The 24,699-nt window shown below is 43.8% G+C and overlaps 2 protein-coding genes across 2 annotated transcripts in view; one reads left to right on the top strand and one right to left on the bottom strand.

Moving 5' to 3' along the window:
* SYN2 (synapsin II) overlaps nt 1–24,699 on the top strand; it is a 175,514-nt gene that overhangs the window by 131,083 nt on the left and 19,732 nt on the right. The window contains 6 exon segments of the mRNA XM_023536909.1: nt 4,568–4,657; nt 14,964–15,026; nt 15,395–15,537; nt 19,846–19,920; nt 20,379–20,481; nt 21,811–21,960. Of these exon segments, the coding sequence (XP_023392677.1) occupies nt 4,568–4,657; nt 14,964–15,026; nt 15,395–15,537; nt 19,846–19,920; nt 20,379–20,481; nt 21,811–21,960 (624 nt within the window).
* On the bottom strand, nt 6,639–12,701 carry TIMP4 (TIMP metallopeptidase inhibitor 4). The gene is made up of 5 exons (XM_011370554.2): nt 12,489–12,701; nt 11,207–11,304; nt 10,661–10,775; nt 7,964–8,088; nt 6,639–7,326 (listed from the first exon to the last, which is right to left on the bottom strand). The coding sequence occupies exons 1-5, from the start codon at nt 12,625–12,627 to the stop codon at nt 7,129–7,131; spliced, it is 675 nt and encodes a 224-aa protein (XP_011368856.1). The 5' UTR covers nt 12,628–12,701; the 3' UTR covers nt 6,639–7,128.

The raw sequence follows: 24,699 nt of genomic DNA, 5'->3' as shown, positions 1-24,699 counted from the left end.
GCACACAGCAGGTGGTGACAGGGTCCTGGGAGGGATCTGACCAGAATAAAGCAGGCCCTTCCAGATACCAGTGTAGGAACTCAAGAGCTGTCCACTAGTCTAGAGCTCAGTTCCTATAACTGAGATATAAGGTTTGATCTTAGGCATACAGATGGAGCCAGTTTTCCAAAACTGGGAGGTCAGAGCAGCTCTAACACATGCCATACTGGCTTAATGCTAAGTTCCCTGAATGACTGAGGAGGGCTCCTTCCACTCTCACTTTAAAAGAATGATCTTTGAGCCTGGGCAGGACTGGAGCTGTAGGTGGGGGTTGGGTAGGTGCCTGGGCTAAGAACCAGATAGGTCATTGCACAGGGGGTGAAACTGCCAAGTCCTAGAGCCTTGAGGGTAGATGCTGCCACAGAATAGAATCTTTGGGAAGATGGGGTTCCTCAGGAGTAAGGGCATGAAGACAGGAGCCCTGGTCCTGTAGAGCAGCTGTGGCTAGGAGCTTTGCTGGCTAGAGGTGAAATGCAGGGAGCCTTCCCATGCATGGGAACATTCTGTACTCTCAGTGCTTCCTGTAGCTGTTGCTCAACCTCAGTTCTGCAAAAAATATTTGCACCTCTCCCTAGTGTCCGCTTTGGAAGAATAACATTGGGAAGTCTGGCATCTGGATACTTGCTCTCTTGGGGACCCGATGAAGGCATTGCCTATTTTAAGGAGCAGCATTAAGGAGTCAAAACAGGACACTGAAATAAGAGATATCCATGGTAGAATGGTCAAGTCAGCGAAGCATGTTGTCTTCAGAGTCTTCCGGCACTCCCTTGGAGTACCAACTCTGGAGCCACATAGAGACAGGGGAAATTCTTATTCACTTAAGGTGTGAGAATCTAAAATGCTTTCTTCCCTCCTGAGAGCATTGGTACCTTAGAAAAAGGCAGCGCTTAACCTAGAGGAATAAGGGCATTTCAGAAATCTGTTTCTCAAATCTTCATTGAGATGTGCCATAATACCTCATTTCTAGTTCATAGAGAAATAATAACAAAATGAAGGACTTGGACCAGGTGGCCCCTAAACTCCCTTCTCTGTCTTGGGCTTTGGAAATGGGAGACAAAGTGATGTATGTATGACTTGAGGTGCTAGTTAATGGCACACTTGCCTCTACCTTCTTACAAGGTCCTTCCGGCCAGACTTTGTGCTCATCCGGCAGCATGCATTCGGCATGGCAGAGAATGAGGACTTCCGTCACCTGATCATTGGCATGCAGTACGCAGGCCTCCCCAGCATCAACTCACTGGAATCCATTTACAACTTCTGTGACAAACCATGGGTGGTGAGTGAGGGTCCCTTCCCCCAGGTAAAAGTGTAGGATCCAGGTCTCTCATAGCCACACAAGGTTATTCTATTATGAGCTTTTTCTGGGTAATTTCACTCATCAACCTCTAACTACAACCTCTCTGTGCTGCGGTTTCTTTGTCTGTAAACTGCCACCAGTTTCCCAGCCTGGTTGTTACAGTACCCTAGTATTTCGGGTCTCTTATAGAAACTAGTTCCCTGCTTTATGTTTCAAAACTGTGCCAGGGAGGGGAAAATCAGAAAGCCTACGCCTAGGGCTTTGCCCCTTCTGGGATCTGGGATCTGGGCTCTGGTGAGGGTTCACATTCTCACCCATTCACAATCGCAGCGCATTGCCTTTGGCAACACAGGAGAACAGCAGGGCTCCCTGGACAGACTTCAAGTTCTCCCTTCATTTTCACTAAGCAGCTGCCACATTTATGGCATTTTATATATTATTCTCTGCAATTTATGGGAGTGGACAGATTTGGTGACTATTGCGAAGCGGGGGGGTACCTCTGAAATGATAACTGTAGTTCCTATTTTCTAAATTTCCTTGTCGTGGGTGCTTTTGGTGTGAGGAACGGCCTTAGTTGGGAAAGGCTCTACCTCACATCACTGTCTTTGAGCACATCTGCCATCTCATAAATTGGTCATGGCAGGCACACTGTGATTTTGGAAGCAGAAGTGGACCTATCAATGAAAATAGCATTCCAGGGAAAGCAAGAATGTCACCATCCCATATTGTTGCAAATAAACCCTGTCACTCTTTCTGGGTTTTTTAGAGACAGATACACTAGGGTTGAATTAAGCATTTTATTTCTAGGAGGGATAAGGATAACTTATTAAATTCAGACTGATCTTGAAATCCCATTTCTTCCAAAATTTTCCTTGATTCATTGCATAAGTGGTTATAATGAACATTATCTTCCTATTTGTTGCCAATATCACCCCCGGATCCCAAATCCATCCTTTTGTCTATGCATAAAGTAAATAACCCTTATCAGATATTACATTTGCTTAATTGGTGACTGTGTGCCTATGACTTAATCTAAGTTTCCAAGGATGCAAGGGTTAGATGCCAAGCCCAGTACCTTGAGCAGACAAGGACTGCTAGAGATAAGGTGGAAGAGGGCGAGCTCCTAGGGGCCCAACTAATGCCTGGGAACTGGCTACCATTTTAATCTTGGCTGTCCCAGGACTCTGGGAGTCTGCCGTGGGCCTTCCTGGCATCAGTATCGTGTCTGTGTAACTCTGCTACATGCTGGCAAGATAGGGACCCACATGCCTTGGTGCCATGCCAGGGCGTGGGCTGCAGCAGGACAGAGGTTGTAGGCAGAGCTGGCTGGGGATGCTGGGGAGTCTTGGGAACTCAGGCAGGTATCCAGAGGCAGAGCAGGAGTCGGCCAAGCTGAAGTGGGCAGGCAGGGTTTAAAGGTCAGATGAAGTGGAGGAGAGAATCAGACGAGGCAGGAAAGGTATGAGGGGCTGGTCTTGATAGTCAAAGCAAGTTCAAGAACCAAAGAATGGCAAGGACAGGAGGGCACAATGGAGAATGCCTTGGCGAGAAGAGACCTGGGTGCTGTCCCAGTGCAGCCCCAACTCCAGGCATGATCTGGGAGCCTGCCTTCCTTTGCTTCTCTCTAGCCTCAGTCTCCTCATTTGTAAAATAAGATGTTTTGTCCAGAGGTCTCTAAAGTCTCTTTCAATAATGAAACGTTAGGGGCTTGAGAGTCTGTGAATTAGAGATTTGGAGTCATAAACTATATGTCACTAAGTGAAGTGACCCAGAAATTCCAACATTTCCCCATATTTCAAAAACAATAACAAAATTCTATCTTTGCCCACAGAAGGACCACAACAGATGACCACTTGAACTGCCATTTGATAATGGAGTTTGGGAGGAAATATAACAAAATTTTAATGGTAAAAAGTTTAAGGACTGATCTAATTCAATTCTCTCATTTTACATATGAAGAAAATGAGGGCTAGAGAGAAGAAATCATTTGCCAAAGGATACCTAGCAAGTTAGAGGGAGAACAAGAATCAGAAGACTCCAGTTTTCTAGCAACCAAGTCCTGAGTTGTTTACAACTCCAAACCTATCTTCCTCACAGGCTCATGTGCCACAACATCCATTATAGAATAGGACCTAGGATGTTGAAAAATGTTCTAGCTTTCCTTTCTCTGATAAATGGAAGGCAGGTTTGATCTGGTAACTTTTCCTTCTAGCAGTTCCAGATACTGGGTTAGACTGTAAAAATAACACTAGAGTGAAGATGCTGGATTACTGTTTCTGTCAGTGCACTGGGGATGAGTTTGTGGGAATGTGTGTGAATGGACTGAGCAGGAAAGTCCTCTGTGTTTCCTGTGTGAAGAGCAAGGTCTCTGTAGAAACTGAAAGGCAACTACTTAAATAGGAAGAGTTAAAGAATGGGAATAAAGGGGCCTGGCTATGAATCTGACTCAACTACTGTATGATATGGGGCAAGTGACCTCTCTGGGCTTCAGTTTCTTCACTTATAAAATGTAAGGGAGTGAAGCAGGAGTGCTAGATGTTTGCCAAAGAAAGGCCTTTCAACCCTGACACTATAATTGTGTGTACTTCACCTCTCCCTCATGGAGCTGTTCTGCTTTCTCATAGGTGAAGAGTCCAGCTGAGTTCAGTTCTTAGATGAGTAGCAAGACCCAGAAACATTAGGTCTGTCTATTCTATATACCATGACCATCAAAACCTTCCTGCTTCTTTCATGACCCCCTGCTCAAACTCTGATGACTCCATACTACCTATAGGAAATACCATTCCTTTGCCTGGCATTTGAAATTCCAAGACTTGGCCCCATGTTACCTATCCAGCTTCATCAGTTGCCAGCTTGAGAGATGCAGATGTTTAGAATTAGAGACCCAAATTGCAATCCCAGCTTCACCTCTTTGCAGTTTGGTGACTTTAGGTAACTCCCCTACCCTCTCTGAGTCTCATATATAAAATGATGATAAAGTACCTAGTTCCTCAGTTTAATATGATTGAGTGAAATATCATTAAAATTGAGGAGGTACTGAATGAATGTTACCTCATTCTCACCTTTCCCCAACTAAAGAATATGTTTCTTGAGGATAGGAATCGTTCACTTTTATATCCTCAAAGCGCTTTGCACAAAGCTCTCAACAGAGCAAATGCAAAATAAATCTTTGAATGTTGTTTTGTTTGTCTGTTATCTAGATAAGCTGAAACATTTGCTTCTCTCTTGCAGTTTGCCCAGCTGGTCACCATCTACAAGACACTGGGAGGAGAAAAGTTCCCACTCATTGAGCAGACATACTACCCCAACCACAAAGAGATGGTAGGTGATTGAGCGGAGACTTTACTCTCTCTGCTGTTTGTACTCTGAGCTTATTCACATGTGATTATGGGACTCTAAAGAGGGCCTTGGCATTTCACCCCAGAGATTTTGTTGCGGTTGAACTGTGGACCTGCTTTGTGGGGCCAGAGTGGCTGGATTTTAGCTGATAGCCCTGTCTCTAAAATCTGGAGACAAAATAAGGTAGAGCAGAAACAAGCCAGTTTATCAAGCTGAGAAAGGAGTAAACTTATAGATCAGCAACCAGAAGATCCCACTGTTTAGAGTTCTAGCCCTGGCCCTGCCACATATCATTGGACTAGTTACATTCCCTCACTATGTGTACTTTCCCAATTGGAAAGTTAAATGGGTGTAATTATTACTGACCAAGATATCTAATTTGGTACTTACAAAATTTAAGCGAGATTCTTTAAGTAATTGCCTCCTGGAAAAGTGTGAAGTGCTCCTCAGATATAAGGTGTTGTTTTGTAATTACCAAGTCCTTCTATTCCCTTGATTTTGTCAAGATTTCGATAAGATTGGGTTAACACTGTGCCTTCTCTGAGACTGTCCAAGGATATCAGAAGGAGTAGAGAGATGGCATGGTTGGTTGGTGCAGAGGCTGTTGCTAATGTTTCCTTCATGGAGACCTTGAGCTCAATCTCTTTCTCCCTCTCTGTCCCCACATCCTCTGCCCCAGGCCTTCATGGTCAGTTGGTGTTCCTATTTAACTCACTGATGGAGACCTCCTGCTCTAGCATTCCAGGCGTACTCTGGGGTAGAAATTATGTGTTTCCCTTCTACTCCCTTCTCCAAAAAGGATCTCCACTTGCACCAGTTCTGCGAATCAAGAAACTTCTGGTATATTGTGCATGGCCCTGCTTATCAGCAAACAATATGCAGAAGATGAATAACAATGACCTAGGGCTTTGAAAAGAACTACCTCCTTCATCTTTGTCAGAGCTTCCTCAAGGAGAGGCTCTGGAACTTTAAGCCCTTGTCCTTAATAAATCATTGAGACCAACAGCAAGGCTTTTCCTTTCAGGGCAAGCCAGGAAGCCTTGCAGAGGCTGAGGAACCCTAAGGGGTCTGTGTTTGGAGTTCTCCGGGAGTCCAAGACACAGTGGTGAGGGGACTGAGTTTAAGGGACGATGAGGAGCAAAGTTGGATTTTTCCTACTGTAATATCTAGCAGGGCTAACCACCAAAAAAATTTTTAAAAATTGCAAAGTATACTCCCCATCTACCATCCTTTTCCCACAGGGGCCTTGTGTTATTTTTCTTCTGGCCTCTATCCTAAAATTTGCCCTCAAGTGAAGACCTCCTAAGATATCTCTGAGGTGTCAAAAATTAAATTGAAATTTCATCTCTATAAGAGAAAGGCTTTTTGGCTTAAAAAAGTTCTAAAGTTGGAATGAAGACATTACTAATCAGTAGAGAATTTCTAAAAGAAACAGAAGAGAAGCCTATGGACATCAGTTAAGGGCATTAAAGTTAGTTCACCTAGAGAGATAATACCTAAGTCTATTCTTGTCCAAAGAGGTGTGCTAACTGTGCCAGACCATCTGCCAGAAATGGTATAAAGGGGATTACAGTGTGTGGAGGGAGTTTAGGTCATTGTAGGTCTCACATTGAGTGACTCCATGACCATGCAAGTCACATCCCCAAACAGATGAAAGTGTATGAGAAGATTAGGATGAGTTGAGATTTCAGTAGAGCAAGGGACCCCAAACCCTGGGCCTAGACCAGTACCGGGCCCAGTAGGAGGTGAGCAGCGGGCGAGCTAGCAAACCTTCATCTGTATTTGCAGCTGTTCCCCAGCACTAGCATCACTGCCTTAGCACCACCTCAGGCATTAGGTATTCATAGGATCAGGTCAGATATTAGATCAACAGGTATTAGATTTTCATAGGAGCACTGGTTTCCGGTGCCGAAAAGGTTAGGGACCGCTGCAGTAGAGGATACACAGCCACAATATGTTGTTCTTTTCATTTTTGCAAATCAGCCTGTTATGATAACTGTCAACCTGCCTTCTTGTATTGCACATCAGAAGGCTACCCCTTCTCACATGTATAACATTCACCATTTCTCCCATCAGATCAATTAATGTAAGAGAAAACATATTTTCCTAGGGAGAAAAGGGAATATAGTTCTGGCTCTGGAAAACAAACTAAGCCAGAATCAAAACTTTCAGTAACAGGTACCGGCTAGACTAAAAGGGTTTTGGAGGCAGGGGAGAAGGTCTGAGGGGAGGACAGAAAAGCCATGCTGCTTTCCTTAGCGTTTGACAGGTTCTGGGCTGGGGTCGAAGACACAAGCTGGAACATGCCCCATCCCTGCTCTAATGCCATCCTTTTGGTATTTCCCATTGGCTGGCAACGATGAGGCCGGTGGTGACAGCCTGAACTCTGCAAAGGAGGAGAACTGGGTTGGTCTTCAGGACTCCCAAAAGAATGTGGTGGTCACTGGTCGGCACTAGGGCTGAATGATGTCGACAAATTCCTTCCTGAGGGTCAGGTGTCCCTGGTACCAGCTGCAGGTGCCATCAACATTCTTCATGCACACATAATGCTGGGCCTGGTACCCATAGAGCTTCCGTTCCAATAGCCAGTCTGTCCAGAGGCACTCATTGGGGGCTGAGATGGTACAGGGCACTGTATAGCAGGTGGTGATCTAGAGTCATAGCCACACAACATCAAAGTGAGTAAGGTGTCCTTTTTCTTTTATTGCCTTTCAGACTCTTACATATTCTTACAGTCTAGCTCAAATGCCCCTGTCATATGAAGCCTTTCCAGTTTCCAAAATTCTCCTTCCCCTGTGTTCCCCACATATAGTATTGCCTCTCTAATGGCATCTCTGGAGTCAGACAAACCTGAGGGTCCTTATTCTGCCACTGACCTTGAGCAAGTTACTTTACTTCCTAGTGTATTAATTTCTTCACCTTAAAATTGAAATCCTAATTCTTCACACATTTGTTATAAAGACTAGATTAAAATATTTTAAATAAATTGACCATTACGGGGCTTGGCAAAGAGTAGCCTCTCTTTAAACGGTAGCTATATTACCTCAGTCTGCCTTATATTATGGCTACCTTCCCTGCCAAAATATAAGTACTTTGCAATCAGGGACTATGGACCATCTTGCTTTCCCATTCGCAACTTCATACAGTGCCAGATCCATGGCAGATCTCAAGTATACTCTAGTAAGTGAATAAATGCATGCATGAAGGAAAGAATACATGAAGGGTGAGGCTGCAAGCTTCAAGACCCTTCCCCACCCACAAAAGACCTTGTAAATGGACATCTCTTACTTGGCAGCCACAGTTCAGGTGGTAGTGGTGATTCAGACTTTCTCTCTGCAAAAAGGATAAGTTCTCCCAGGGCTCAATGTAGTTACACAAATGGATGAAGACCTTGCCATCGTTGAGGACCTGACCTTCAAGGGGAGATGGAGGAGAACCTAGCATGAGGAATCTGCTTGTGAAGCTCCAGGAGCCCAGTTACTTGAAGAGCTCAGAACTGAAGCCTTTTCAATGGCTTTTAGGTGGCATTGGTAACATAAGGCTCAATGAAGGGACCAGAAAAACCTCTATAATATTTATATCAAAGATTATGTTTGTAGAAAGAAGAGTTGTGGGATGAAAGCCTTTTCCTTTAGCATGGTGCAGAGAGAAGAACATGGGCTTTAAAGTCAGAGTCTTGGTGGAACGCCCTTCTTTTCTATTATTTACTAGCTGTGTGACCTTAAGAAAGTCATGTAACTTCTCAAGTGGAAGATGAGAATTATATGGTTATTGTCAGAATTAAATTAATATTTTAAAAGTTCCCAGCACACAGAGGATGCTCAATAAATAATAGGTCCCTTCCCCTTTCCTACCCTTCCCAAATATCTACGCATACCTGTCTTAGTAAGTCTTTCCCCTTCCCTATAAGAAAGTTCCCCTTGTTTACTTATCATACTCTTTCCTATCTTCCAAAGACACTTTTCAGTACCACCTCATCCTCAAAGCCATCCCTGACCATGTGGTCCACATTTCTTTGAACTTTAGTTGCTCAATCATTTATTTACTGGGCAACTACTGGACCTGGTACCAGGAATACAGAAATAAATATGACAGGATTTTTTCACTCAAGGAGCTTAAACTAGTAGGTCAGACAGCTAAGTAGGCAAAAATCACATTGTTGTGTGATTATATACAAGATGCAGTATAAGAACAAAGGAAAGCACAATTATCTCTGTCTGTGGAAGGGGTGGGTGCAAGGAAGGTGTCTTAGGAGAGATGATGCTTATGTTGGGCTTCAAAGGGATAGGTCAGAGTTTACCTGCCAGACAAGTTGGGAGAAGGACTTCTGGACATTGGAACTATCCTGTACAAAGGTGCAGCCCAGCTAAACACCTTCTATAACTACAAATAGTTTAGTTCAACTCTGGGGAAAATGAGGGGCTTGGAACTGTCAGTCATAAGTAGCAAGAGACAAAGCTGGAGAGGTCAACAGTGTTATGGTCACAAAGGGCTTTCAACATTAGACAAAAGAGCTTGTGCCTTCTGAAGAGCATAGATGCCACTGATGACTTTTTAGTAGACCTGTGTTTTGTCATTTATCCTCACCGTTAGTTAGACTTGACTCCTTAAGGGCAGAGAGCATGTTGCCTGCTTTCCGATGCTTCACAGAGGGTTAGGCACACAGAGGGTAGGTACTTAGGAAGGAGGTGGCCTCATCTGTTAGTCCTGGGACATGGAGGGCTAAGCAGTATGCTCTGCCTCTGCTTCTCCCATCCAGAGGCTTCCAGAGCAGCACAATTCCACATCCTTAGAGCTGGAAAGCCCCTACCAGTGTGGCTTCCAATGCCTATGACTTCTCAAGAGTCAAGTCTGGACTCTGAGCTTTTTGAGGTCTATGACTTATTACTGAGCCTCCACTCTCCTAGCCAAGGCCTGGCAGCAAGTAGGTGTCCATTCATTGTTGAATGGATGAGCAGATAGTGGAATTTCTCCTCCTCTTCTCCCCATCTGCTGTGTTTTTTTTCCATTACCTTTCTAAGTATTTTTCATACTTCAGGGCTAATTTAGATCTGCTTACACAGTGAAGCTTCCCTAATTGTTTATGACTACACAAATACCTTCTTCCTTGAACTACGAAATAATATAGTATTGTATTCATTCATTTATAGAGTCATATTCTTGTGTTGTTCTTTAACTGTTTTATCTCAACCAGTTCAGTATGGAGGAGACCTGCCTAAGCCCAAGTTGATGGAGACAGAACCATGTTACACTCAAGTCTCCTGTTAGAGTTTATGCTTTATTGTACCCCCAGAATAGGGCCTGGGGTGTGAGTTAGCCACAAAGGCTCACTATGAGTCAGGAGTGTGACCCGATGTGGTTGTCTGAAGCTAATGCCATCATATGGTACAGTAATTATAATGTGCATGTTGGGGGTGGGGATTGCACGCACACAATTCTTTACTCTGTGAAACTAATACCTCTCCTGTAGTGTTCAGGATCTTGTGCTAGGGAAGGGACAGGGACAGGCTATATCCCATTGGAGAAAGTAGCCAGAATAGAAAGGGGGCTAGGAAACATGTCCAGCAGACCTGGAGTATCTGTTGTCCTCAGGCCTCTGAGGGTTCATCATAGAGCAGGGGGCAGAGCCGAATCCACAAAGGGCAGTTTCAGAGGGGCAGATTTTGGTTCAAGATACCAATAATCTTATGCCAATTAAAGCTGTTTGAAAATGGAACCTAGCCAACCTACACTGGGCGAGCAACCTGTCGTTAAAGTAGTGAAGCAGTGGCCAAGATTGCTATAATGAGGACTCTTGCATTGAAAGGGAGATTACCAATGTAAGGCTCTTCCCAATTTAGAGGCTGCCTCTTAGTAACACAGCTCTATTTTATACCCAAGAAAATATCACCTGGGTCAGCTTGCTGCCCACTGACAGCCCTGGCTCCTCCTTGGCTGCCTTCTTAGGACAGAGACTCTTGGGCCACTTGCTGCTCTTTAACTTACCAGTCAAGAGATACTGCTTCTGGCTATTTGCTTCTAGTTTCACACCACAGAGGGAAGAATCAAAAGGGGTGTAGATATACTGAACATCCTTGACCTTCTCAAACCCTTTAAACATCTGAAAGGCAATTACAAAAAAATAATATTGAGTCAGTGAGTAAACGTTATATTTTAACAGGAAAAACTCATTTCTCGATCTACGAAAATTAAGCAAAAGTCTAGGATTTGGTGTACAGATAGCCCAACTGGATTATTTCTCTCTTTAAAAAAATCTGAACCTTGGTTTATTCCAGTGAGAGGAGTTACCTCTAGTGGCCCCCTGCATAGGCAGCTATAAGAAGAGAAGGACACTGAGGTTCTGTCCTGCACTGTCACTCGGATGATTTGACCCCGGCTCCCAACATGTCATCCACTTCCATTTCAGCATCTACACCCCTGGATCACTGAGATGGGGTGCCTGATATACCAGCCCTACCCCTCCCAGAATACAGACCCCCCTATTCTTCCCAACAGTGCAGGGGGTAAAAGCCCTGTCCTGTCCCCATGTACCTTTATCTGTTTGATTTCATACCGGATCATTTTTTGAGTGTCAGCTGGGTCTGCACTGGCAGGAACTACCTTCTCACTGGAGATTTTGGCCCGGATGGCTGCATAGGAAGCAAAAAAAGGGAACCTTCAATAACCTGTGGGAGCAGTCCATCTGGGATCTGGATGACCTGGAGTCCCTGGAGAATTCTGAGTTTAGGTCTTGTTGGGTTGTGAGAATGATGTGAGAGAGTAAGGACCTAGAAACTCCTCCTATGCAGGCAGGCCTATTAGGTCCTACAGTCTCTACATTTTACCTGCTAGTTTTTAGAGTCTAGTTCTCCTTAGCCCAGGGTACCAGGGAGTAGAGATGGGCATCAGGATAAAGGAGGGAGGAGGAGCCCCTGGAGGACAGTCATTGTGCAGTCATCTACTGATGTAGCCCAAGGCCTAAAACAGAGCCTGCCCAGCATTTGTATTAGTAAATGTTTATTGAATTAATAAATAATCTGACCTGCACAGGGGTAGTTCATCTCTTGCTATTTGGGCATTAATCAAAAACTGTTTATGAAGTTTTTCCTCTGTGCCTGGCCTAACACTAGGTACTGAGCCCATAAACATGATTAAGAGACGGTTCCCATCCTGCATAACTCTTGGTCTAATGGAGAACACACTTACAAAGAACAACAGCACAGCAGGAGCACTAAGATGTTAGAGATGCTGTGGTAGCACCAAGGAGTCAGGAAGCCTTCAGAGAGGAGGTACCTGAATAAGACCTGGAAGGATGAATAGGAGTTTGCCAGGAATTTAAAGGTAGGTGAAGGGGCATTCCAGGCAGAGGGAAGAGAAGGGGCAAAAGATGTGTGTTGGGGTGGGCACAAGGTGGAAACCTCAATTATAGGCTTGGACACAGAGAGCTGTTTATAATGAAAGCCCAACTCCCCAGCCCCTGACTTCCCCCTCCCCCATCCAGTAGTTAAAATAATCACTGGGCAGTTCCAGTGACTTGTTCACTGACATCTTTAATTACAGTAGGCAGGTGTGTGTGTGTGTGTGTGTGTGTGTGTGTGTGTTGGGGGGGTCACTGTGGAGGCCCCTTACACAGTCTTTATTTCCTTGCAAATCAGTCAGTCTCTGTGCTTGCAAGGTTGCTATGGTGCCTGCCCTGCCTGACCCACCAGCCCCAACAGGAAGCAACTGGTGAGGGATATGAGCACCTCCTTTTCTCTCCGGGTCTACAGCTGGGCCCCATACCAATTCCACAGAACCACCCCCTCCTGTGGACCTCCCAGGCCTGTAGACTCACCAAGCGCGGAGTGGCAGAAGTGCTGCTGGGGGTGCGCTGGAGCGCAGGTGCATGCCTCGCTCAGCCCTGGCGGCCGCAGCAGTGCCAGCAGCCGCAGCAACAGCACCCAGCTCGGCATGGTCCGGGGGCTCCGGGGCATGACACTGCAGGGCCCCGACTAAGACAGTGGGGTCTGTAGGAACAAACAGCCCCTCCAGAGCTCCTTCAGAACGTGCCGCCCCTCGCCCTTGGCTTTATGAGGTAGACCTCGGGCCAATCCTACCCGGATGGGCTCCGCCCTCCTTTGGCTGTAGGCCATCTGCGGCTGCGGGACGCGGCCCTCTTGAACGGCACGCTCATTAAGATGAAGAAGAAAGCCAAGAGAGAGGCTCCTAGCCTCTATTTCCCTGTCAGAGCAATTAAGCCTCCCAAAAGTGGAGGGATGGCGCTGGGAGAGGGAATGGTGTCATGGCAAAAAGAAGCGCAACAAAGACAAATGCTTGAGGCAAAAAGACGGAGGGACTGTGTGATTCAAGCATTGGGAACAGGAGTGAGGAAAGGCACAAGCAGAGTGAGACAGGCAGAGGCAGACAGAATTACAACAGGCAAAAAAAGATACAGTGACAGAGAAGGACGGACCCCTTGCTGAGCTGCACACTGGGAATAAGACAAGCTACTCAGGGCTTCTTTCAGCTGCAGGAAGTGTTTTCAATGCCCTATTTAGGAGGCTCCAAAGCAACAGTAAACAGTAATGGAATAGGACACAGAAAGTAGGGGTGTGTGTGTGTGTCTTGGCTCTGTTGGCTGGGGAGTGGGGCGGGTGGTGGGGAGTGGGGGTGGAGGAGATGTCAGAGCAGCCAGTGCTTTAGAAACCCTTTCCCATACCCAGAGCCACAGACTGCAGATGGCTGAGGACAGTGCTCTTGGTGGGAGCTCAAAGCACATACTATCTCATCAGCTAGGGCAAAACCGGGACCTCTTCAGACCCTAGGCTACATTGATTGCTGTCTCATGTCACAACTCACCAGAGAGACTATGTGTTGTTATATAAGGCGGGGCAGCTTAGAAAACAAGCAAGGCACTTGGAGTAGTGCGACCAGAGCCTTGTCCACTCTGTTTGTCAAAGTATAGTGCTCCAAGGCTCCAAATACAAAGAGACTCACGGGATTATTGTAGTAGGATCATGCCACATAGTGCTGGACTAGAAGGTAGGAGGCTAGGTTCTGACTCTGTCACTAGGTAGCTTTGCAGCTTTTGCCTCACTGGGCCTCACTTTATTCTCCATAAAATAACGTTGAACTACATGATTTCCAAGTCCCTTCGAAGCTCTTTGCCCCAGCATCAGCTGGCCTCAGCCAAGAATACTGAAATCCTCAGGTCAGGTACTCCCAGTATCTAGTCACATGAGAATCTGACTTTTCATCAGTCAACATTATTTTCTTTAAAAGACATCTTTTCATTTCAATGTGGTAGTGATATTTGAAAAGAAGGAAATTGAAAGAAAGCTGAGCCTGACAAAGATGAGGTTTGGTGTCTGGGTTGGTTCAGCACACAATACTCATACCAATATAGAATCTAATGTATAATTGGTCAGGATCTTCAACAGTGTCCAGTCCAGTCTCTTCATTTGGCATGTGTGAAGACTGAGGCTCAGTGAGGTGAAGTGACTTGCAGAAAGTCAGTGGCAGAGAGTACTAGAATGCAAGTCTCCTGATGTCAAGTTCCGTGCTCCTTCCACTCCACCGTATTACTTCATTCACCACCATTTTTTAACAGCTTGAATTCTTGCATTTGGAGGGTAGTAGTTCTTCTTTTAAGTTTTTATTGTTCCTCTGTTTGACTATAGCCACCTCAAGGTAGAGTTTATTCTCTTAAGGATCTCTTTCAAATGACAAACGTGTTGAATTTTTATGTCAGCTCTCTTCCAGTCCCCAAGCAAGGCAGAAATAGGCCTCAGCATACTAAGCTGTGTTTGGTGGTGAGTTTGGGGTGTTGGTGAGCAATGAAGAGACTGTGAAAGGGGGAGAAAAGATAGGTTCAGTATAGGAAAGCTGGACCTTTGAAAAGGGAGGTGCATACAAAAGGGACATTAAGATTCCAAGATATATTCCTTTTGTAAATATGGTTTACAATGGTACAATTTTCATACAGTAAAATTCACCTTTTCAAAGATACATTTTACACATTCTCTTTGGCTATGGACCAGTCCTGCATGGGGGTTTGTCTAATGCAGAGAAGGTTGAAACAATACATTTTAAAGATGTAGAGAGTACCAAGTAGGAGAGCCAGGTTTTATAGCCCTGCAACTAACATGCTGTGATCTTAGGCAACTCATTGTCACTCTATGGGCCACGGTTTTTTAATTTGTAGAGCAAGTAGGTTGGACTAGTTCTTTAAAGGGGCCTTCCACGGGTGTTCCCAAGAAAAATATTTGTAAGATTCTGCAGAGAGACAGGCATGCTCTAACCAATTCATTCCTTTCTCCTCTGCTTTCAGCTAACACTGCCCACATTCCCTGTGGTGGTGAAGATTGGCCATGCTCACTCGGGCATGGGCAAGGTAAGGCTCAGCCGGCTGTGCTTAGAGATTGAGGCACTTTTCATAGAGCCCAGTTATGGACTATTCTCCCACCTCTGTTACTGATGAATTCTTTCCAAGGAGAAGATGATTTGGCTTCTCCAAAGCCATTAATGTTACCCAATCAGGCTACCTGCTTGGTCCCTTGGGATCTTTGTAGCAAGTGTGGCTCCTGAGCCCTGGCAGGAGAAACTAGAGAGAAGGATCCTCCTAGGGAGATATGGTACCCAGGTTTGCATCTGGATGGGAAACATCTTGATAGGTTTGGAGGCTCAGGGCTCTGGTGACTCTCAGCATGTATATATGTTTGTCTCATTTTCTCCCTCTATGCCTTGCTCCAACATTATTAGGTCAAGGTGGAAAACCACTATGACTTCCAGGACATTGCTAGCGTGGTGGCCCTCACCCAGACCTACGCCACAGCAGAGCCTTTCATTGATGCCAAGTATGACATCCGGGTCCAGAAGATAGGCAACAACTACAAGGCTTACATGTGAGTGGGGGTGGGGTCCCATTAGACACTCTTCACTTTCTTCTCAGCCCAGTAGAGAATCTGAGCCTTCAGATAGCAGCCAACTCTTGGTTTAACCTCATCCTGACCAACAAGGCAGAGAACAGAGATGGTGCCATTCAAATCGGAGTGTCTTAGCCTGGGTTCTTTTCAAGTGAGAGGAGGGGGTCCATGAACTAAAATGAGAAATAAAATTAATATTTATTTTCACTAGCCTTTAAGTGAAATTTGGCATTCTCCTCAGTTATGAACAAAGGCAACAGACTGTAGCAGTAGCCACAACATGTGTGATTTTGTCACTAAAGGTAATCAGACTTTTTGTATTTTTGTACAGTTGTGACAGATATCTCTAAATACTAATTGCTGTTATCACTACTTAAGAATCATGGTAGTTATTAGACCTGCCACCACATTTACCCCTGTAAATATATTTGTTATTTAAAAAGAAACTTTTTTTACTAATTATTGATTTGCTTACTATTTTGATAATTCTATTTTGATAATTACTTTAAATAATTGAGTTCCTTTGTTATCCTATATAATTTATACATTTACACTTCTTATATATTTTATATTGTGAAAGGAGTCTGTATGCTTAACTAGGCTACCAGAGCACAGAAAAAGTTAAGAAACTCCTAATGTAAATATATAGCCCTAAAAACACTACAGAGCATTGAAAGCCTAATGGTTATGAACTGTATTCGTTTGCCAGAATGGAAAGTTAAAGGTTTCCTCCATTATAATTTAGAAAACAAAAGATTTCAAGACTACCTGATCTTCCATAATATATTTAAGAATGCAAATGGATTACGATTCCAGTTTTAGAAATATTAACCTCCATTTATTTATTTTTTACAAAGAGAGAACATTATAATATATAAATTTGATCTTTGCCACCCAAGACACAGCAGACTTCAAGGTTGAGCAGCCTCCCTTTCCCTACCCATCTATTTTCATTTTGCTTCCTTCATCCCCTTTTTAGTGTTTCCACTCCTCACCCCTGGAGTTAGTTAGGAGCCCCTCCCTGCACTCCCTTCTCATAACCCTTCATACACCTCTAGCTTAGCACTTTTCATACATGTGAGTTCGTATCTCCTCTGAGCTCTCGGGCATAAATGATAGAATCAGCTCTGCAGTCCACTACCTTGTGCAGCAGCAGTCAAGCAGTAGGCACCCAATAAGTATTCATGGAACAGCTCTTGTGGAAAACTGAGGCATAGGATCTTTTTTACCTTTATCAACTAGATTCCTACATTTTAAAAGTTTGTAATTTTTTATTTATAGTCTTTCTGCTTCAGAAAGAAATTTAGGCTTGCTTTAAAATTATGCACAATGTAAGACAGGATAATTGAAAAGACCGTTATAAAAACTACTTAAAAGAAGCAGAAAAATCAATATGTTCAGGCACCTAGAAAAGCAGATTTCCTGTCCTTTAATTTTAAAATCCCTAAATAAACACAAAACATTTTTGATGGTGGGGAAAGAGTGTCTTGATTCTTAAAAAGGAGACATCACATTTTTAAGAGTTAGAGTTTCTGAAAGCAATTTAAACGAAGCATAAGAGAATCCCCAACAATTGATTAAGGGTGGGTGATCAGAGCAGCTTTAGAAAAACATTTACTTATTTTTTTATTTTCAAGGTACAGTCAGTTATTTGGGAGAATGTTTAGGTACTCTTAGCTCCTCTTCCCCAAACTTTTGGCTATCCCCTTGCTCTCAGAAGAAGGAATTGGCTTGGCAATAGCCAAGATAAGGTTTGAGATCCTTTCCTTCTCCCCTAGCTCTCACTCTAGAGACCCAGAGACATCCACATTTGGTGGAAAGAAGGTGCTGTTCCTGCTCCACTCTCTTTAGGCAATAGTATGGGTCCTTCTGTGGAGGTCAGAAGTCCTACGAGTCCTGAGAGGCAGTTGAGCTGTCACTGAGTGGCTTCTCCATGTCCCCTGTGCTCCCACATGCCCCAGGTAGTCTGTATGGATCTGTGCTCTGCATCCTGTTCTTAGAGAAAGGTGTGAAATGTAAAAGACATTATTATTGCTCAATAATAATGGTTTGAGAACCCTATTATGTACCATGGCACTGTGCTAGGGACATGGAAGTGAGTGACTCTCTGCCTTTGTCCTTGAGGAGCCCAGCCTTGTCACAGGGAGACATCTGTAAAACACCACTGTTGAGAAGACAGTGTTATTTTCATTATGATCCGTCTTTGTGCTGCCATTCAGATTTAGCGAGCCACTCTGCTGTTAGTTGTTTTTTTTTTTTTCCTGAGCTGGGTAGTGGAGTGTAGAGGAAAGTGGAGCACAATGAGGAAACCAAGAGGCCTGGATTTTTATCTTATATTTGACTAGAGATACAATCTCGGACAAGGCATCTAATCTTTCTGTGTCTTAATCTCCTTGTCTGCAAAGTGGGGGCAAGAATCCCAGTCTACTCACAACAGAGGGGTTGCAATGAGGGTCTGGTGAGGAACTTGAGGAGGAAAAACCTTGGAAAGCAGTATCATACAAGTGTGAGGAGCTGTTATTACCACATCTGTCTATTCGCTACTCTGCCTGAGGGCTCTGGAATACTAGCTATGCTAAGTTTCTCACTGTCTGAAGACCGCTCTCTAGGGAGGGTACTCCTGGGAACTGCTGAGTGAAGACTAGCATGTCCAATCTTCAATCAATAGTGAGTGACAAGGGCAGCACATGAAGGTCTTTGTAAGTGGCGTGAGCACGGCTTTTCTATCCCCTTGGCCATCCCCATCTTCTTGACTGTGTCTGAGTGAAGACTAATAATTAAAAAGACATATTTTTGGTGTTTTGAAGTTTATTTAAAACTGTTGGTCCCTGTGATAACCTTGTGTTTACACAAGGATAGAAGAGGCTCAGACAGGTGAAGTGATTTGCTTAAGATCACCCAGCCAGTCAAGAGCAAATCCAGAACAAGAAACCAGGTTATCTGCCTCCTATTTAGTCCAATAGTGGTTGACTCTAACACATGCTTATGGATGGAGGATGCAGAGGGCACAGCAGAGAATAGGATGCTGACTTGATTGCATCAGCTCTGTTTGATGGATGAGGCAACTTAAGCCTGAAGAGGTTAACTGACTTGTCCAGAATCGCATTACTAATACTGTAGGCCCTCTGAAACCAATTGTTGAATGAATGAATAAGTGAGCTAGTGTGGAAGCCACTGGGAGATAGTCGCAAGAACCCTGAGGGTGTTCTCAGGATCAATAGAACTCAATTCATATATACAGCCGTCCCCCCTTGTCCATGGATGCCTGAAACTGTGACCAGTACCAAATCCTATATATACTATGTTTTTTCCTATACAAACATATCTATGATCAAGTTTAATTTACAAGTTAGGTACAGTAAAAGATTAACAACAATAACTATAATAAAATAGAACGATTATAATAATATATTCTAATAAAAGTTATTTGAATGTGGTCTCCTCTCTCAAAATATCTTATTGTTTTATACTCACCCTTCTTTTTGTGAGATGATAAAATGCCTATATGATAAGATGAAGTGAGGTAAATGAGATATTATAAAGTAAAATAAGGGTTACTTGAACAAAAGCACTGTGATACCATGACAGTCGATCTAATAATCAATACTAAGTGACTGATAGGAGAGGAGCATATGCAACATGGATATACTGGACAAAGGGATGATTCACATCCTGAGCAGGATGAGCAGGACAGTGCTAGGTTTTATTATGCCACTCAGAAGAGCATACAAAAAAACGTATGAATTGTTTATTTATGGAATTTTCCATTCAGTATTTTCAGAACACAGTTGACCACAGGTAACTGAAACCATGGATAGCGAACCACACACAGAAAATAGAGGACTACTGTACCAAGTCAGTCCAGATACTAAGTGAATAGGCTGCTGGGAATACAAGACATAATATATATCTTCAGGTGGTTTACAGACTTGTGGACAGAGGACTTAGCTCAAATAACTAAAGTAAAAAATAGATGTAAGATTGTGAGTGATATACAGGCAAAGTCCTATAGAGGTTCTAAGGAGAGCAAGCACTCTGATGGTTGGAAGGTTGAGAGGGCTTCATGGAGCCAGAGCAGAGGACTGTTGTAGAAAAGAGGAAGGCATTGAAGGTGTGGGGTTGGCAGAGACAGCCAGGCTCTTGGCTCAGCAGACAGGCACCTAGGCTATTTGTGGGAGAAGGAGTGAGGAAAGCAGTGGTGAGCTGAAATTCTGGAAAGTTTCATCATGCCTTCCTCTTACTGGTGTGGCTCATTGCCTGTCCCATCTTGGTGGGACCTTGTTGTAGGAGGACGTCGATCTCAGGGAACTGGAAGACAAACACAGGCTCTGCAATGCTGGAGCAAATCGCCATGTCAGACAGGTGAGTGAGAGAAGGAGTTCAGTCCCCAGCCCTGCAAGAGGAGGGGCTTCCATAGAAAAAGAGGTGTAAGAAATGAGCCCTGCCCAAGGGGAGCCTCTAATCAGACAGGACAGATAGAACACAAAAGCCCAAGCAGCCATTAACAAGATCAGGACTGGCTAAATTATGCTAAATTATGGAGATAAAGACTGGCCATAGAAGGCTCCAAGAAAAGAGTAGTTACTGTGGGCTGGGATAGCCAAGGAAGTTCACCTAGAGCAGGTGAGACCTGCTCTGAGCCTGGGAAGATGGGTAGGATCTGGAAAGCAAAGCAGAAGGGCACTAAAGATAAGGCAATGTGTTTGATGGGGGCAGAGGGAGGGAAGGTTGCGACAGAGGTAGCAAGGAAAATGTGACCAGCAAGCAAGCTTGGTATGAGCTAATACCCCAGCTTCAGGATATCTTCCCATCTCCTCCAGGTACAAGCTATGGGTAGATACCTGCTCTGAAATGTTTGGTGGCCTGGACATCTGTGCTGTCAAGGCTGTACATGGCAAAGACGGGAAAGACTACATTTTTGAGGTAAGTCTGGCTCAAGGAGTACCTCAGTAAGAGACAAACCCCAAAGCTGGAGGCCAAGCTCTTAGCTTGAGAACTGTGTGTGCAGCCTGGACTACATTTAGGTTAGACTCTCCTGGACCATGGGAAGGTTTTCATATGACATGACCAGTGGCTACGCATAGCAAAACACATCCACCGGTTGGAGCTCTTGTTTCCAACCAACTATGCTGACCCACACCATGGGTAAGAGATACCAGGTCTGGGTTTCTGGGGTCCTAGCCCTAATGCCATTCCTCTAGGAAGACTGTAGTGTTTTTACTATTCTTGGTCTCAAAAAGAATCATTCAATCTACTCACTTTGCAGGTGAAAAACTGAGGCCTAATGCCATGAACATGTATCCAGGGCCACAGAGTGAATCAGTGTCTCAACCTGAGCTAGAACTCAGATCTCCTGGATACAGGAGGTTCTTCTTAGCATCTCTCTAAGCTTTGGAGACACTTTATTCAGTCTGTCCCTGTTAATACAACTTTGCTGACTTCCTTTTCTCGTATTAAAGGGAAAGTCAGTGTCAGTATGAATCTTTCACCCAGATTCCTGCCCAACCTTTCTAGGATCAGGAAAGACCAGGAGTTGGTATTTGCAGAAGATTAGTGTCAGGAGCCCAGCGTGGGCTTCAGAATCTACTCCATGGTCTTCTTAGCAATCTATGCGGTCATTCCTCCCCTGTCTGGGTGGACTTCAGTTTTCTTATCTATAAATGAGAGAGTTGGACTACAGAATCTGTGATCTTGGGTAGACAGATACTTTCTAAAATAGGAAAGCATTGATCTGGACCTTGAGGTATAGGAAGAATCAGGATTGGGGCAAAAAGGGAAGTCATCCCAGTTCATGAGCAAAGGCAAAAATCTAGTCATTTAATGGGCAGAGTATGTGTGGAGATACAGATTTTGTGGGTGAAAAGTCACAGAGATGAACTCCCGGCTCCTAACCAGAGAGTTAAGGAACTAGCATTCATGTGTTTCGGCTCCCCCTGCCTGCAAACCTCTGGGCCCTGGGTCTGTACTCTCCCCTGCTGTCTACCTCTCCCCGCTGCCTTCAGCAACCAGTCTTTCAGTCTCACTGAGCACTGGCCTAGGTAAAGATTGGAGGGAGGCCCAAGGCAAAGGTTTGGAGGAGGAGAGGACAAAGGTTCTATTTCTGCAAAGGAACATGCTTCCAGCTGAAGAGAAGAACACCAGCTTCATCTCCAATCTATCTCTGCTGGGTTAAGTCCTACTCATTCCGAAAGACTATACCAGGCCTTTAATGTCTCCAGACCCTTCCCTAACCTGGGCCACATCTTCCACCAGGTCATGGACTGCAGTATGCCACTGATAGGGGAACACCAGGTGGAGGACAGACAACTCATCACTGAACTAGTCATCAGCAAGATGAACCAGCTGCTGTCCAGGACCCCTGTCCTGTCTCCTCAGAGACCCTTAACCACCCAGCAGCCACAGGTAAGCAGCTAGGAAGAGACACAGGAAAGCCAAGAACTGTTACCAAACCCACTGCTCTAGACTGTAGTGGCTCTAGGATGGAAAAGAGATCAGAAACCTATAGGCCTGGATGGGATATATGGAGTCTTCTCCCTCTTCCTTTCCTTCCCACTCCTTATAGGAATCTTGTCATTAGCAATCTGCACTATCCAGAGATGGACTACTGAATCTCTTCCCTATAAACTTGAAGTATCCAGGGAACCAGACCCATTTTCCCTTGGGATGCTCCCACTTTTAATCTGGAAGCTCTCAGAGGAAGAGCTGGGTCAGACCTCTCACTGTCTAGAAGGGGTCTGCCACATTTGCAGAGAAAGAAGAATGTTTCTGAGAAATCTGCTGGTCTGGAGGGAGGAAGAGAGTCTCCCTCAATCTGGGAGAGAGTGATGAGGTAAAACTCAAATAAGAAATCTGCTTTCCTTCTTAAGGAAGAAGAGGCAGGTTTCTTCGGTTGACTACAGTATGTGATTCATGGCTAGTCATGTTCATAGTGACAGTAACCCAGCTGCAGGTCTAGTGGGAAATTCACATTGAAATTTTTGTGGAACCTCAGGCCCCAATGGCTCTAGAATGGGCCAAAGAAAGGCAAGGACCCTAGGCCTGAGGGTCTTTAGTCCAATCTAGGAGATATCTCATTTTTCAAAAACATCCCCAAACTCCACTGAGCTTTTATATAATGAAGTGGTAAGAACTCTCAATCTAAGAACTGAGTCCTAGTCTAGCTCTTCTCTTAGCTGTGTGACTTTCAGAAGATGTTACTACCCTTTCTAGGGTTCTAGTTTTATCACTTGTAAATGAAAATATCTCAGAAATCATCCTTTCGAAATCCTATTTCAAACAGTTAGAGAGGTAGAATAGAAAGTGACTCAGAATGTGGGCTTTGAAGTAAGAGCTACCCGAGTTTGAATCCCGGACCCTCCATTTATTGGCTTTGTGACCTTGTTCAAGGTTTTTATTTTAGCTCAGGAGAGATCTGAACAACAGCAGCTATCTTCTAGGGTTGTTATAAGAATCAAATGAAGTAAAAAAATCAAAATATGGCATAGTATATCATAAGTACTCAATAAAGGTTACCTATTGTTATTATGTAAGCAAGCAGCCTCTGGGCATGGGTTCCCTAAAACCTTAGGCTTTGCGATCGTAACTCACTTTTCTAAAGAGCGGTGTCTCACTGGGATTATACCATAGTTAGAAGCCAAGTAATTAGATCTCAAAATCCTTCAGTAAGAAAAAAGGAGAGTGAGAGGAAAAAACAGTTTAAAGCAGTCTGGATTATTTATTATAGAAACAAATTACCCCCATATTTGTCTTTTCATCATTTGAATATCACAGAATCATAGCACAGAAGCATAGTTGATATTATAATAATAGACTTGAGCCGTCTAGAAAGGGTTACATTTTAGTCAGTATTCCATATTCTGTTTAAGAAAGCTAGAAACATAATGTACAAAAACATTTCTGTAGAAAATGACTAAAATAAAACAGTATGACATTGGTAAGTCAGTTTCCTCTCTGGATCTCAGTTTTCCCACCTATGAGATGATATCTAAATACCTTTTGAGCTCTAAAAATTTCTTTGGGTAGAATACTTTCATCTTTACTGGTGTTGGATAAATGGGAACTTCTGGGCTAATAGATGTCGACTGACTCTTTTTGGGTATCCAATTTGAAAGTAGCTTCATGTGGCAGGATATTATCATACATAAGCTCTTGCAGGTGTTTCACACCTTCTGTAGCTGGTTCATACTTTATCGGATCTCTGACCAAGTGCAAGAATCTGTTCCTGTACTTCAGGAGTGAGAGTCACTAGAGAATTATAGTAGGTACTTAGGAGAACAAAGTTTAATTACTTGTTAGAGATACAGGCCCATTATTTAAAATTTTGTACTTAACTAGAGGCAATAAAAAGATTTTCCTGGTTAAAAAAAAAAATCAGGCCTGTGGTCGACTTTATGATTTTTTAAATCTGATAGAATCAAAATATTTGGGTCCTAGCCTTACCTTTTAGTGCACACTCTCTCTCAGAGATGGAATTAGCAGATTATTGCTCATTCCTGCAATAGAGGAAGAGTGACAAGTAGTCCTCTTCTTCCCTTCGACCATGAGAAATACAGAGAACATCTGGTAGTCGCTTAAAGAATTTATGACAGAGTAAGAGAGCCTGACACTGCCCAGATAAGATAAACAAAAATGGGTTGCTCTGGGATCCTGTGAGGGACCCTTAAGTACTTCTATAAATGCGTGCAACACTCTCTTGTCCTCCTACAGGGAAGTCATTCTGAACTAAAATGAAGGCTACCTTAAGAGTCAAGAGATCTGAGTTTAGCCTTGTTCTTGCCACTGAATCACCAGGTAACTTTGGGTAGATGTCCTACAATTTCTGTACCTCAGCATCTTCGAATGTAAAATGGGTGTTGAACCAAAAAATTGCTTAGGTCTCTTCTAGGAATAAAAATGAGATTATATGGAAATGATCTTTGAAACATAAAAGTGCAGTAACTAAAAGAGAATTCACAACAATATTGTTTCCACCCCACAGAAAGCATTAGCTCTTCTTTGGTACGAGCCCCTTATTTTATAAACATTCACTATTACAGCTTAAATATTTTAAAAAGAAATCTATCAAAGTCAAGCCAGGAAATATAGTAAGGAATGAACCTCCCTAAATATAGGGGCTCCTGCAAAAATCCCATGTAGCAAAGC

Source organism: Pteropus vampyrus, unplaced genomic scaffold (assembly GCF_000151845.1).
Source record: "Pteropus vampyrus isolate Shadow unplaced genomic scaffold, Pvam_2.0 Scaffold171, whole genome shotgun sequence".
NCBI lineage: Eukaryota > Metazoa > Chordata > Mammalia > Chiroptera > Pteropodidae > Pteropus > Pteropus vampyrus.
The sequence above is the reverse complement of the archived record's forward strand: the minus strand, read 5'-3'. Positions and strand labels throughout refer to the sequence as shown.